This window comes from Lynx canadensis, chromosome C1, assembly GCF_007474595.2.
Source record: "Lynx canadensis isolate LIC74 chromosome C1, mLynCan4.pri.v2, whole genome shotgun sequence".
Lineage (NCBI taxonomy): Eukaryota > Metazoa > Chordata > Mammalia > Carnivora > Felidae > Lynx > Lynx canadensis.
Window position 1 is genome coordinate 171935245 of NC_044310.1, and position 15202 is coordinate 171950446.

General features: G+C 34.4%; 1 protein-coding gene across 1 annotated transcript in view; it reads left to right on the top strand.

The window, feature by feature from the left end:
• Positions 1–365: 365 nt before the first annotated feature.
• Positions 366–15202, top strand: part of ZNF804A (zinc finger protein 804A) — a 64905-nt gene continuing 50068 nt past the window's right edge. The window contains exons 1-2 of the mRNA XM_030323752.1: positions 366–425; positions 1440–1583. Coding sequence (XP_030179612.1) covers positions 366–425; positions 1440–1583 — 204 coding nt within the window. The remainder of the gene's footprint in view (positions 426–1439; positions 1584–15202) is intronic.

Consider the following 15202-nt stretch of genomic DNA (forward strand, 5'->3'; position numbering starts at 1 on the left):
GTAAATTAATTATTGAATTGATAAATTATAAATAAACAATTTGAATGATTTTGCAATTTACCACCTCTGTGCAGTTGAGAAAACTAATAGAACAATAGATTGTTGTCTTTATAGTGAGAAACTGAGTTATGTATTTATAGACTATGGCAAATATATTTATCAGTTACTATAATGTATATCAGAAGATGAATATACAAAAGTAGGGTGAATTTTGATATGTGATGTGTGCACATAGTACAATAAATTAAGGGAAGTATTAGTCATTCATTAAATTACAATTAGTAAACCACTTTTGTATTTTATAGAAGCAATTTAAACATTCAAACTGTGAGTCCTTTTTAGCTTGTGTATTTAGAGAGAGGACAATGGCCATTGATATAGAGAGGACTATGTCATTTCATCTCCATATCCCACTGGCTGAGACAGTTAGTTTCTTATACTAGCACATAAAAGGCCTGAATATGTCCTTAATTTGAATTGTAAAGGAGTTGAGTATGAGTCTTTAAGTTAGAAACATAATATATTCTCTGGCAAGAACTGAAGTTTAGATCTTCATATCAGCACTTCAGCAAAAGACTTGAACAATGTTTCAACATGTAAAATTTATTTATGTCTAACAACATTGACATTTAAGGTTCAGTGAAACAGCAAGTAAATTTAGAGTTGAGAAAACCTAAAAACCACAAACATTTTGCTATTTTATGCTTCATAAATGAAAGCTAATAACTGACTACATTTTTCGTTTTTTCAGTGGTTTGATTATATAGCCATCTTTATTTACTGTGAGCATGATGAAAGCAATCTGCTTATACAGTTTAATCCTTTTCAGTTTAGGCAAATAACTTGCAGAAAAGAATCCTATTTTCTAAAGACTAGAGAATTTTTTAAAGTTCGACTTAAAATGATATGGGTCAAGATGAAAACATTAGTCAAATGAAATCTACTTGGGATGAGTATGTTACTATTTAGATATTTAAAGAAACAAGCAAACAAAAATACCAAACTTGAATATTTGTGCACCAATATGGACTTCTTCATGCAGGACACATTTTAGATGTTGCTTAGAATTTACAAGTTTTATATTAACTAAGCCATTGCCAGAAGTCAGCAGTTGAATCAACATAACTATATGATTTTTGGTTTCTTCTTTGCCAACACAGCACAGGAAATTGTTCAAACAAGGGGCTTCTATTTCTCCGTCTGATTTGCTTCTGCACATTTTTGCTACTCTTCCCACCATTTATCTTGGCTTCTTGTGTTAATCTTTTATGCTCTTCAGCTCATAATTTCTTCTGACTTAGTCTGCTGGCATTTGCTTTATTTTTCTTTGTTATATTCTGTTTCTAACTCTAATTATTATGCTAAAGTTGACAACTGTCAGAACAAAGTCAATTTAGGGAAGAACTAATTGCTGCCTTCCTTGCAATTTTAATTTTTAGGATTATGCTGAGAAGGAGAACACCATAGCAAAAGCTCTGGAAGATCTGAAGGCCAACTTTTACTGTGAACTCTGTGACAAGCAGTACTATAAGCATCAAGAGTTTGACAATCACATTAATTCATATGACCATGCTCACAAGCAGGTAAGAAAGAAGTGTCCAAAAAAATCTGATATTTCTGTTGTTGTATAATAATTTAAATGGTATAAACTATTTAAATATGATACTTTTATTATTTTTTGTTACATAATTTTTATAGATGTCATTCTGGAATGATAATTTGATGACTTAAGACAATTAAAAACAAAAAAAAAGCACCAAAGGTAAAGTCTGAAATAAATAACCAGTACGAAAAAATACCAGTGAGTTGCCTTTTAATAATTGATAGTAATTTTAAAATTATATTCTACAGGTGGTGATCCTCTAAATGTCTTCAAATTTATTAATTTTTAAGTGTTTTAAACAACTAATGATATTTATTAAATGTAAATAAATTTATTCATTATTCTCTAGAGAAACCATTTCCCATTTGAACTACCATTACAATGAAAAACAGCTAATTTAACATGGTAAAAATAATCCATGCTTACTGATGAAACAAGTACTTAATATGTGTATAATATAGTTCATTTTAATATTATTTTCATTTCCCTATCATTTGTAAATCCAAGATTGATTTTTTTCAACACTCTATATAAAGATGTGTTTAAAATGGTGATGTCCGAAGTGAATAGTACAATTTTCTCATATGTTTTACATTTATCAGTGCAACTTCATATATTTAACTAACTTGATATGATATAGCAGTTTTACTTATCACTAATTTATAAATATTTTCCTTTTTGACTCATCACTCACAAATGTCATCTACATATCATTTGGGTATTAATCAAAGGTACATTTTTTTAACTTTTTTTAATGTTTATTTATTTTTGAGAGAGAGAGAGAGAGAGAGAGAGACAGTGTGAGTGGGGAAGGAGCAAATAGAGAGAGGGAGACACAGAATGCAAGTAGGCTCCAGGCTCTGAGCTGTCAGCACAGAGCCCGATGTGGGGCTTGAACTCACCAACCATGAGATCATGACCTGAGCTGGTCGGACGCTTAATTGACTGTGCCACCAGGCGCCCCACAAAAGGTACATTTTTAACCCATGAATTTGCACTAACTTTCCATTAACATTAGAGTTACTTAGCATAAGAAAGAAAAGGGGGAAGTGATCATGTTGAGGGCTTATGAATCAATGGTAGATGTGTTTTCTTTTGCTGTTTCTTTTTTGTTTTTATTCCTTCTGTTCTTTCGTGCCAATAAAACTATGCTTGAAAAGGCTGTTGTATGGAGTATATTAGCCTTCATTTACATGTATCACTAACTAATGCATACTAAACTCAATGACCTGGCCTTGCCTTCTTTTTTTTTTTCCAGGTCCACTTGCACACTAGTTAAGGGAAAGTTTTTGATGGAAATATCATTCTTTTTCTTACATAATAATGCATAATATATATGTATGTATGCATAATATATCAATATTCACATATTGATACTTGATTTGAACATTAAAATCCATCAGGAAATAGTATTGACTTAATTTTACAGTTAGTGGCATATATTTTATAAAAAGATTCTGGAATGCCTGTCTGATGTAACTCTGAGGTAAATCTGAGAAAGTTGTTCTTCTGATTTTTCCTAAGTATCTAAAAGCACAAGATATATATTACATATATGTTTCGTTGTGTATTGGGAAACATGTGTATATATATTTTAAGAATATCTTACCAGTTATTAATATCCTTTGCCAAAGAATGTTTTATTTGATCATAGATTTCCTGGAAGATCAAACTCACAAAAATTATCATGAAGACCCTTCTAGTTCCAAATTCTTAGTGTAGTTAGCATACTATATACTGTACACAGATAAGCTAAGGAAATTCAGGCTGGGTCTGCATTGTTATTTTGAAAGTCCAAAGAGTCACTTTTGATAATGTGCAGAGGGATCGGGGCCTAGAGACAGGGTATCTATCTGAATGGCCATGAACTCTGATAGACTGTTTTAGTTGATTAATTTAGCATGAATCAATGTTGTAGTAGCTGAAAATATTTAAAATCTCTATGATCATCATAACCCCTCTCCGTAGGATACTGACAAATCTTTTGGCATGTCTTCCAAAAATATATTCTTCCTTTTCTGAGCAACAGCCTCACCCTTATGACTGCTACCAGTGGTGCTACCACATGATTCCACACCTTGGCTACTTTGAATGAAGTAGGAGAAATGAAATTTGTAGGTAAATAATTCAGATCTTTTTCTTGAGAACTTAAAGTTGAGATAAAAAAAAATCTGTCTACTGTCTGACAATGGTTAGATCTAACACTTGAAAATATAATGGAGTTGTGGCTAAGTACATTGAAAAGTTGAGAAAGCTGGTTTGCAAAAAGAACAAAAACAATACACAAAGAATGAGATGTGAGTGGCCATGTGACAAGTGAAGGAGCGTATGGAAATGGCAATACTGATTTTGAGTAGCTTTCAGATAAAAGTAATCCTTCCAACAACTTATGTATAGACCCTTTCCTGGGATTCTGAGAGATATTTCACCTTGCTACATGTAAATGAACTTAAAGGAAAAACATAACAAACCCTGGATTAATACTTATTACTTGCAACCAAAACAAAACAAAACAAAACAAAACAAAAACACATTCACCTATCTGAGGAAAAAAGCAATCACTTTGGCTTCCAATAGAAAAAAAAATCCTCCACAAGAAACAAAGTCCATATTACCAGCACTTAACTTTCAGGTAGGAAAACCCTACATGTGATTTGGATACTTCCTGAATGGAATTAAAAAAGACAAAGAGACCACAATCGATGCATTGCTATACAGATGTGATTCCAAGGGCCACCACATTCAGGGAAAAATGGAGGAGTTATTGGTGGAATGAATCCTAGCCCTACCATTACCAGCCTTGGGTAAAATATGCGAAGGCTCGATTAACTCAAATATTCATTGTTAGGGACAATAAATGAGAGAATGAGCATGACCACACTTGCAGAGTACATGGAAAATAGTAAAAGCTTAAGATTTAACTAGTTTCATTATTACTACTTACTAAAATTTCTTTTCTCCTAGAATGTTTGGGACACTAACACTTTGCCTTTGAGACTGCCTTTATTTAGGCTTCCCAATAAGGATCTATTTTTGCTTCAAAAAGGCTGATAAAGTCTAAAACATATCCAGGTAATCTTGACCTAAGAGCAGTGTGCCTGCCTCGTGTAGCTTTGCAAATCTGTGTTATGACAGACTATGTGTTGCATTTGAACTCTAAGCTTCAAAGGAAAATCTGTTTCTCTCATCCCCATGCTCTTTGGGTAACTTCAAACTCTCTCTCAAGCTCTCATCGCTAAGACTTGCTAACAGAGAATTAAAAAAGAGGAAGAGGCACAGGTGTACAGAGGTGATCACAAGTTCACAATTCAGGGTTCATTTTTAGAATATTTTCTTTTTAACTTTGAAACTTGAAAGCCATTGGATTATAACCCTTTAATGGCAAGGATTATTTCTTTATGTCTTCATTCCTCACAGCATCTAGTGCAACATCTTGCACAGTTTAGACACCTAATTAGTGCTTCCCATATGAATATAAAAGGGCTACAGTCAAAATTGCATTTAAGATTTTGTAATAAGCCACAGTTTCGAGATAGAGAAGCACTGAGTAGTACATAGCATTGTTGAATCTTCATTCTGCACACTGGAAACAAATATAACAGTATGTTAACCATACTGTTAAAAATGATGATTAGAATAGTTGCCAGTGAAGTTATGTCATTCTGAATTCTAGTCAGTGAGATTAAAACAAAATTTTTTTTTAAGTGGGAAACTCAGCATCTGGTAAAAAGAAAAAGTTTTCCTCTAAACCCTTGACCTATTCATCTGCCTTTAAACTAAAGCCACACTGTGTCTGTCTTCTCACCTGGCAGCCTATGGGCAATTCAGAGTTATTTTCACTGTAAGAGATTTGTCACACTGATGCTATGAAGAGATAGGAAAGGGAATGATTGCCTTATTGCTGCTGCCCCACAAACATTTTGATTTTTGCTTTAGCGGCTTCAGTATGGCTGAAGTATCTCCCAAAAGGCACTGAAGTGACCTTCCCCAGCAAGTCAAGATTCGGTGCTTTACAGCATGCTGTTTTGTTCTCTGCTCCAGAGGAAGTCACGGTCAGGCCAGGTTGTTGGAATTTGCTGGTCCTGCAGGGACTTGTATTGCTATAAAAATGGAGCAGACTTATTCTCAAATGTGAACATTCCTAGTAATTTAAACTTCTGTTCACTAATCTGATACTTGAGAAAAGAATCACTTCTTGATAGTTGGGTCCAAGTTTTCACCTGCAAAAAAGTATTTAAAAGTTAATAAGAAAATATGAGGTATGCATAAAGCAATGCATGATTCAATTCATTTCAAACATCTTCCCTGGGATTTTTCTTGTGGTGTGTGCTTCAGTCTAATTGTACCATTATTATTTTGTTTAATCATTTTGAGGTTAAGAACAACAAAAGGACATAGAATTTCCTCCTGCAGAGCCTGCCCACTGTCAAAAAGTGCCTGCCCCAACAGAAGTACACGTATGTGTCTAGCTAATCATGGAACTGTATTGCTTTGACATTTCCTATTCAAGGGCACGATTTGAATAGAATTAAACTGGAAATCTTGTCCATTATTGAGTTTGAGGCATACTCTGGATAAAATAATCATTTCCAGTATCTGAACTGAAGCCATTTTCATAAACCTTTCCCAGCGAAGTTCAAGTCGTTCCTTTCCAGCTTCCACCATCTATTAGGCTGATGGTGACTGTCTGTTGAGTAGTCATTGTTGAGGGTGTGAAAATACTAAATGTTTCTGCTCTATGTTATCTAAATATAATTATGAGAAAAAGCGTTAAAGAACTAGACTACAGTAGAAAAATACAACTAGTATGAGAGATTTCATTTTATAATTGTCAGTTATGAATTGTAAACCACGAAAAGAATGTCCCTCTACCCCTTTGTGTTTGTTACCAGTAAAAATTTTATTTTGTAAAACAACAAAAATCATTTTAAGCCAAAGTGGTGTATCTTTATTTGTTTGTTTTATTTTTAATTGAAGTATAGTTGACATACCATAGTATATTAGCTTCATGTATTAAAGATGTGTGTTAATGTACATGTGTATTTGTACATTGAAATATAGACATAAATAATATGTCAATATATATGTAAGGTGCACACACAAATACATATGTCTGTGTCTATGCTTTTGTTTTTTGGGGAAACCATTGCCACTGTTATTTAATGTTACTTCTTATCAATTACTTGCTTACCTAAATACCTTGGATCCAATAGGCACTATAATACATACAAAATACATTCAATTAAAAAATCTGTCTAAATAAATATATTAACTCCCAAATTATTGTCTTCATACAGATTTTGCTCTTTAGGAAATTCTGATATGATATGGTGCAATACTCCCTCATCCTGCTCAAATTTTATCTCAGTTTATTTGTAGCAATTTGGAAAATGCTGCCTGTGACTCAGTTGGGGACAACTATTTTTATTATTTGTAGGATATTAATAGGGAAACAGTTGACACCTCTTTATTGACACTCCCCAATGCATCAAAAGTAAAGTTCAAATCATCAGCATGATGTTTCCAACTAAGGAAGCATGATTCATGTCACAAAATCTGACAAAAATTCTCTCCACAATACTAAAAACTGCTTTTGCTAGCAGATCAGTGAAATTTAAAAAAGTTTTTTTACTGTTTATTTATTTTTGGGAGAAAAATAGTTGGAGCACAAGCAGGGGAGGGGCAGAGAGAGGGAGACACAGAATCTGAAGCAGGCACCAGGCTCTGAGCTGTTAGCCCAGAGCCCAAAGTGGGGCCCAAACCCACTATGAGATCTGACCTGAGCCAAAGTTGGACGCTTAACCCATTGAGCCACCCAGGCACCCCAGTGAAATTTTTAATTTACAAAATATGTCATTTTGTATCAACAAAGATGTGTGCTAAAAGCTTAAGTGACATATTTGATAAAAAGAAAATGTGCTAGATGTTAACCCCAACTCTATTTTTACCCCAAATATTTCTATGGGCTACAAGCTTTTTTGCCCTTGAGTGCATAAGAAATGTTATTATCAATGTTGTAATCCAACTGTGGTTGAAATAAGGGGGAAAATAATATGTATATATATATAGCATTGTTTTAAAAAGTGTCAGGACAAAATGTTTCAAAGAAAATACCACACAGTGTTTATTTAGCTTATCTCTGGCCACAATGTTTTTATACAGTAAAACAAAGAAATATAGCAATGAAATGATGAAAGATTTATTTTGGAAGTGTCACACACATAAATTAACACATGCACATATATGTATACATATGCATGGTTTATATTTCTTACCTCTTTTCCCTCAAAAGGTAAAATCATGACCTTCATAAAATGTAAAATAACATGTTCAAACATTTTATTCAGCTGTTTAATTAGGAAAGCAATAAGACACTAAGCTTATTCAAAGGATCATTTAAAGAACCAACTATATAGTTTCATAATACATATGCTATAACATATATATGCTATATAGTCAGTAAGGAATGCTGGTATTAATATTTTAATGCATAAAAGCTGGTTGATACCATATAGGACAATAAAATGTAATATTTTGGGTCATCTTTTGTAAAGCGCAAAATCAATTGTATCTCTATTGGGCAAAGTGTATTTGTATTGCAATAGTCAATAATCATGTGCATTACTCTCCACTTTCTACAACTTAACTTACTAAATTCTAAAATTGCCTAGTCAATGGAAACACAAAGATGACCATCCTTGTAGTTTCAGATTATCCTCGGAGGGTTCTGTATACAAAGACCACCACTTCACTGAAAATACACTTTTTTGACTATTTCCAAGCCCTAGAAACCCCTTATTATAATTTTGAGTGCAAGAGTGACTGACATTAACATCCACATTGTGGGCTTTTCAAGCACCTGAAGAAAAAATTCACTGTGAGTTCAAGCAACGTTCCTCCCTCATGGTATGTCCAATATCTGTCAGATCAGTAGCATATTAAATCGCAACGCACCAGTGTAGTGAAAATTGTGCTATGTAACTCAGGGAACTTCATCTTGAAGCTGAGCTTTTGTAATTTTATACTGTGAAAAACCTTCAGGAAATTGTCTCTTTCTTTCATGGAAGAATAATAATATTAAGACCGTCATTGGTAGCTGAGAGAGGAAAAGATACTTTATATCTTTACGAAAGATGTTATTTTATGGTAAATACAATGCATGTTTCTAATATATTTATTGTAATTATATGCATTTCCTGAAATCATAAAGAGAACTGGCAGGACAAAAGGGAACTATGCAATGACTTCATCAGAAATTTTCAGATTATGAATGTATTCAAGAAAGATGGACATGGATGTATTTAATACTGTCTTTCTTTTTTAAAGTGTACAACATAATTATTTATTGTATGTGTATATTGTGAAATGATTACCACAATAAGTTTAGTTAATATCCATCACCTCATATAGTTACCATGAGAAAAAGCTTTCTGATGAAAACTTTTAAGATCTACTCTTTTAACAACTTTCAAATATAAAATACAGTATTTTTAATAATAGCTGCCATGCTGCACATTACCCAGAACTTATTTATCTTATAACTGGAAATCTGTACCTTTTCACCACTTTCACCCATGTTCCCCACCCCACCCCCTGCTTATAGCAACCACCAATGTGTTCTCTGCTTCAGAGTTCATTTATTTAAGACCCTGTAAGTCAGAGCATAACAGTATTTCTTTCTCTGTCTGACTTAATCCACTTAGCATAATTCCCTGAAGTTCTGTGTTGTTGCAAATGGCAGAATTTCTTTCATTTTTATGCCCAAATAATTTTTCAATATACATATATATATGTATATATGTATATATATCACATTTTCTTTATCCGTTCATCTGTCAATAGACATGTAGGTTGTTTCCACGTCTTGGCTATTGTAAATAGTATATACTTTCTAATACATAGTTTTAACACAAGAAACATATTTACTGAGATGATTAAATTTTGTTACAATGAAGGAAATAGGAAATACAAATTTTCCAACTAACTATTGTCATCTTCTGACTCATTTCATCTTTCCAAAGCTCATTGAGCAAACTAGAAAAGAAAGAAACCAAAACCACAAAACAAAACAAAACAAAAAAGGAGGAGGAGGAGGAGGAGGAGGGGGAGGAAAGGAGAAAGAAACCAGGCAGAATTCTCTCTTTATATTTGTGTGTGTGTGTATGTGTGTACTTGTGCACACACATATATAGGCACACATACACAGATGCATACTATACACACATTTAGTCAGCAAATGTGTATATTTACAAATATACAAATGAAGAACTAATCTAGGTGAGTAATGGTGAAAAAAAAACAAAATTTTATTTTCACAGAATTTAATTTTGGTAAGTCAAGAAGCAAACTAACAACTCACTTTTTAAATCTAGATATTTACAACTTTGAGGAAAAAATAAAAAGAGAGTTGCTAAATGGTAGATAGCTGTCATTTTACATAAGGAGAGAAGTGAAAACCTCTCTGATGAGGTGGCAGTTAAGCAAAACTTTAAAGTGAGCCAACAAGTGCTAAAGGAATACTTTAGGAGGAATACTTCTTAAAATACACAGGGACAAGATTGTAATTAGATTCTTTAAAGAACAAAGGAAAGCCAATGAGACTACCAGAAAGCATAGGCTAGGGAAATCTATAGGAGATAAATTCGGAAAAGAAATTTGGGGCCAGATTAGGTAGATTTTTGTAGGCCGTGACAAAGATTATAGGATTTATTCTAAATGCTGTGGGATGATTAAAAGATTTCCATCTGGGGGCGCCTGGGTGGCGCAGTCGGTTAAGCGTCCGACTTCAGCCAGGTCATGATCTCACGGTCCGTGGGTTCGAGCCCCGCATCGGGCTCTGGGCTGATGGCCCAGAGCCTGGAGCCTGTTTCCGATTCTGTGTCTCCCTCTCTCTCTGCCCCTCCCCCGTTCATGCTCTGTCTCGCTCTGTCCCAAAAATAAATAAAAAACGTTGAAAAAAAAATTAAAAAAAAAAAAAAGATTTCCATCTGGAAAGTAAGATCATGTGCCTTGCTGTTTTGAAAAAATCACTCTAGTTGTTATGAAGAGAGTGAATTGGAAGGAAGGAAGTAATAATGGCAAAAAGAAGACAGTGGGAGATTAATGCTACATTCATGACAGTTGCTTGAGTTAAGGAATAATTGTACCCACTGTGAAAATTGGTGAGAATCTGATGTTTGAACGGCATGGAAATGCCAACAGGTATGTAGATAAATCAGATATTGTGTGCTGAAGAAAACTAACAAAAATAAATGTTTGTGGGGCAAGAGTGAGGCATTTGTGGCCATGTCAGATTTGAGGTGCCTACTAAGCATCTAAATGGAGATGGTAATTATGCAGTTAAATATAGTGTAACCACGGAGTTAACCATGAAGCTGATAGTCATCTAGGTAGTAAGTAGAGATAGAGAAGAGGTATGAGAAAAGGAATAAACCCTTAGCATACAACTAGAAGTTGGGAAAATGTAAAGGACCTAACTATGGGGCTTGAACAAGTGTGGCCATGAGGATAGAGACAAAGAAGATAGTCAAGGAGTAGCAGTGAACAACTGAGTCACAAAGAGAGAATTACCTGATTTTGGATTTGGAAACGTGGACAACTTGACGAGAGGTTTTTCGGAATGGTTGGAAACCAATGCCTGACAATAATAGGTTTAAGTAGGAATGTAAAAAGAGAAGTGAGTTCAATCTCTGCTACTTAGAAACAAATGCTTCTTAAAACTTAATGGCGCTGGAGAATACATTAACAGTAGAGAGAGTGAATAAAAGCATAAATATTTTAAAAGTTTTAGTGTGGTTTTAGATTTTTTTGTAAACTAGCCTTGGTTAGAGTGCAAGAAGCCATTTTTGTTCAATTATAAATCTTCAAAATATTTATTTTTAAGCTTATATTTTCAGTTATAGCTATCAAAGATACTTCATTATGGCTTAGTTAAAGCCCAATTTAAATATCTCCACCTTTTTCTTCTGAGGTTCAAGGAAAATCTATTCTAAAACCATGTCAGTTTAGTTCATAAACTGAAACAAAAATTAATTTAAGATATCCAGCAAATTGATTGAGTTCTCTTATGTCTATTTAACATATTATTTCTGATGTCTCTAAGTCATTGTCCCCTGTAGGGAAACTCCAATTGTTTTTCTTTTTTTCTTGGGTTTATTTTACTTTCAGGAAAAGGGTCCACTTGTTTCTCTAATTTCAAAGGCATTTTCCTATGTTTTTTTAACCAAAATCTAGGGTATTGAAATTAAATGGATGGGAAAATTTGTTCCTATTTATTAGTTCTGTCTAGATTGTACATATGCCTAATAGTCTGCAAAATGTAACTTTACCCAGGATTAACAATACATATTGAAGGGGTGCCTAGGTGGCTCAGTCGGTTAAGCATCCAACTTCGTCTCAGGTCATGATCTCATGGTTCATGGGTTTGAGCCCTGTATCAGACTCTGTGCTGACAGCTCAGAGTCTGGAGCCTGCTTCAGATTCTATGCCTCCCTCTGTCTCTGTCCCTTCCCCTCTCACACTCTCTCTGTCATTCAAAAATAAATAAACATGGAAAACATTTTTTTAAAAAATTGTTATGTAGAATAGTGAGTGTCCTTTTGGTTTTCAGCTCACTAATTCAAAATTGTAAGTTGGTATGACCTTGACAGAAGCTTAGTCACATTGCAGTGTTTTTTTCTAAAACAAAAAATGACTTGAAGTCAATACTTCTAGGAAAACCCAAACTGCTAACAGTTGAAAATCTTGCTCATTGTGTGTGGAAATAACAGAAAGAAATTACAATGAGGAATAAAAACTATTTGACAGGTTATGATTGAACTTTCTGAAGGTCAGCCTCTGCAGGAATTTTTTGCTTCTATTCATCAAAATTTATTTCATAACTATTATTTCTGGAAATCAAAGCAACATTTCCACATAAATTTGTTATTTTTTTAAATAAGATTCTACTGCAAAGAAAAATTGATGTTTGACACGTAAGGGCATTTTCTCTCAACTTTCTATCACATTCTAATTGTTTAGTGGGAAAGGTGTTCCTAAAGTGCAAATCTTTGTTCAGTAATTTTAGTGAATCCAGGCCACATGTTGTGCCAATAGTAAAAGAGTCTGAGAAAGACAGGTTAATATACAGCTCTTTGTTGATGAAAAGGCTGTGTGGATTGAATGAGAGAGGATGAGAAATGATGGAAGAGCAAAGATGTCCTGACTTCTTTTTCTCCACCTTCTGTTCCTTGTATTGCCTTTCTCTGAATACAAACAGATATGCAAACCTGAAATTCTATTCTCATATATCTGCCTACAAAAGGGCACTTTAATTCTGTCTAGTTATATTTCTGATTAGATTTTTGTTCACTATTACCTGTGTCATAAATAATATTGGTGGTTTCATTGTTTATTTGTAAAGGAAAAAATATTTAGCAGGAAAGATAGAAACAAACTTATTGAACATAGTTTTATTTTTTCCTTTTCCCTGAATATACTTTTTAAAATATTATTTTTTAATGTTTATTTTATTTTTGTAGGAGAGAGACAGAGAGCCAGAGCATGAGCAAGAGAGGGACAGAGAGACAGGGAGACACAGAATCTGTAGCAGGCTCCAGGCTCTGAACTGTCAGCACAGAGCCTGACTGGGGATTAAACTCACCAACCGTGAGATCATGACCTGAGCTGAAGTCAGATGCTTAATTGACTGAGCCACCCAGGCGCCCCCTGAATAAATATAATTTTTTAGACTTTATTTGTAGAGAAGTTTTAGGTTTACAACAAAATTTAGAGAAAGGTAGAGTTTTCCCATATACTCTGCCCCCTTACATACATAGCTTTACCTGTTGTCAACATCACTCATCAGAATGGTGTGTGTGTGTGTGTATAAAGTTTATTTATTTTGAGAGAGAGAGAGAGCACGTGTGTGAGCGGGGGAAGGGCAGAGAGAGAGGGAGAGAGAGAGAATCCCAAGCAGCCTCTACTCTGCCAGTGCACAGACTAACACAGGATTCTATCCCAGGAACCATGAGATCGTGACCTGAGCCAAAATCAAGAGTCGTGTGCTCAACCAACTGAGCAACCCAGGCACCCCAGAACAGTACATTTTTTACCAGCGATGAACCTACATGGATACATTATCATCACCTAAGTCCATAATATATTTTAGGGTTTACTCTTGGTGTTATATATCCCATGGGTTTGGGAAAAAACGTATAATGGCATATCCATCATTACAATATCATATAGAGTATGTCCACTGTCCTAAAAATCCTGTGCCCTGCATGTTCATCTCTCCCAACTTCATTTTTAGAAACCATTGATCTTTTTACTGTCTCCATGTCTCCATTTTGTCTTTTCGTGTAGTTGTAATCATATATTATGTAGACTTTTTAGATTGACTTCTACTTAGTAATATGCACTTAAGTTTCCTTCATGTCTTTTCATGGCTTGATAGCTAATTTCTTTCTTGGTTACTTTCAAATGTTTACAATTGTGGTAAAGTGGCTATAAATGTCTGTATGCAGTTTTGATGAGGATGTTTTCAACTCCTTTGAGTAAATACCAAAGAGTGTGATTGCTGGATTATATGTAAGATTTAAGTTTTGTAAGAAAGCACCAAACTTTTCTCCAGAGTGGCCATACCGTTTTGCATTGTCACCAGCAATGTGTGAGAGTTTCTGTTGCTCACCAGCATTTGGTGTTGTCAGTGCTCTGGCTCTTGGACATTCTAACAGATATGAGTGCTATCTCAGTGTTGTTTTAATTCACATTTCCCTGATAACATATAATATGAAGTATCCTTTCATATGTTCATTTATCACTGCATATCTTCTTTGTCGAATTGTCTGTTAAAAGTCTTTGGCCCATTTTTTTAATTGGGATGCTTATTTTCTTATTGTTAAGTTTTAAGAATATTTTGTATATTTGGAAAACAATCCTTTATCAGATGTCTTGTTTGTGAATATTTTTTTTCCCAATCTTTGGCTTGTTTCCTAATTCTCTTACCATTGTCTTTTGCAGAGCAGAGGTATTTTAATTTTAATAAAACCCAGCTTGTCATTTATTTCTTTCATGGATCATGTCTTTGGTGTTGTATCTAAAAAGGTATCACCAGGGGCGCCTGGGTGGCGCAGTCGGTTGAGCGTCCGACTTCAGCCAGGTCACGATCTCGCGGTCCGGGAGTTCCAGCCCCGCGTCAGGCTCTGGGCTGACAGCTCAGAGCCTGGAGCCTGTTTCCGATTCTGTGTCTCCCTCTCTCTGCCCCTCCCCCGTTCATGCTCTGTCTCTCTCTGTCCCAAAAATAAATAAACGTTGAAAAAAAAAATTAAAAAAAATAAATAAAAAGGTATCACCATACCCAATGTCACCTGGGCTTTCTGTGTTGCCTTCTAGGAGTTTTATATTTAGATCTATCATCCATTTTGAGTTAATTTTTGTGAAAGTGTAAGGTCTGTGCCTAGATTCATTATTTTGCATGTGTATGTTCAGGTATTCCAACAACATTTGTTGAAGAGACTGTCTTTCTCCATTGTGTTGCCTTTGCTCCTTTGTCAAAGATCATTTGTCTATGTTTATGGAGGTCTATTTCTAGGTTCTCTCTTATGTACCATTCATCTA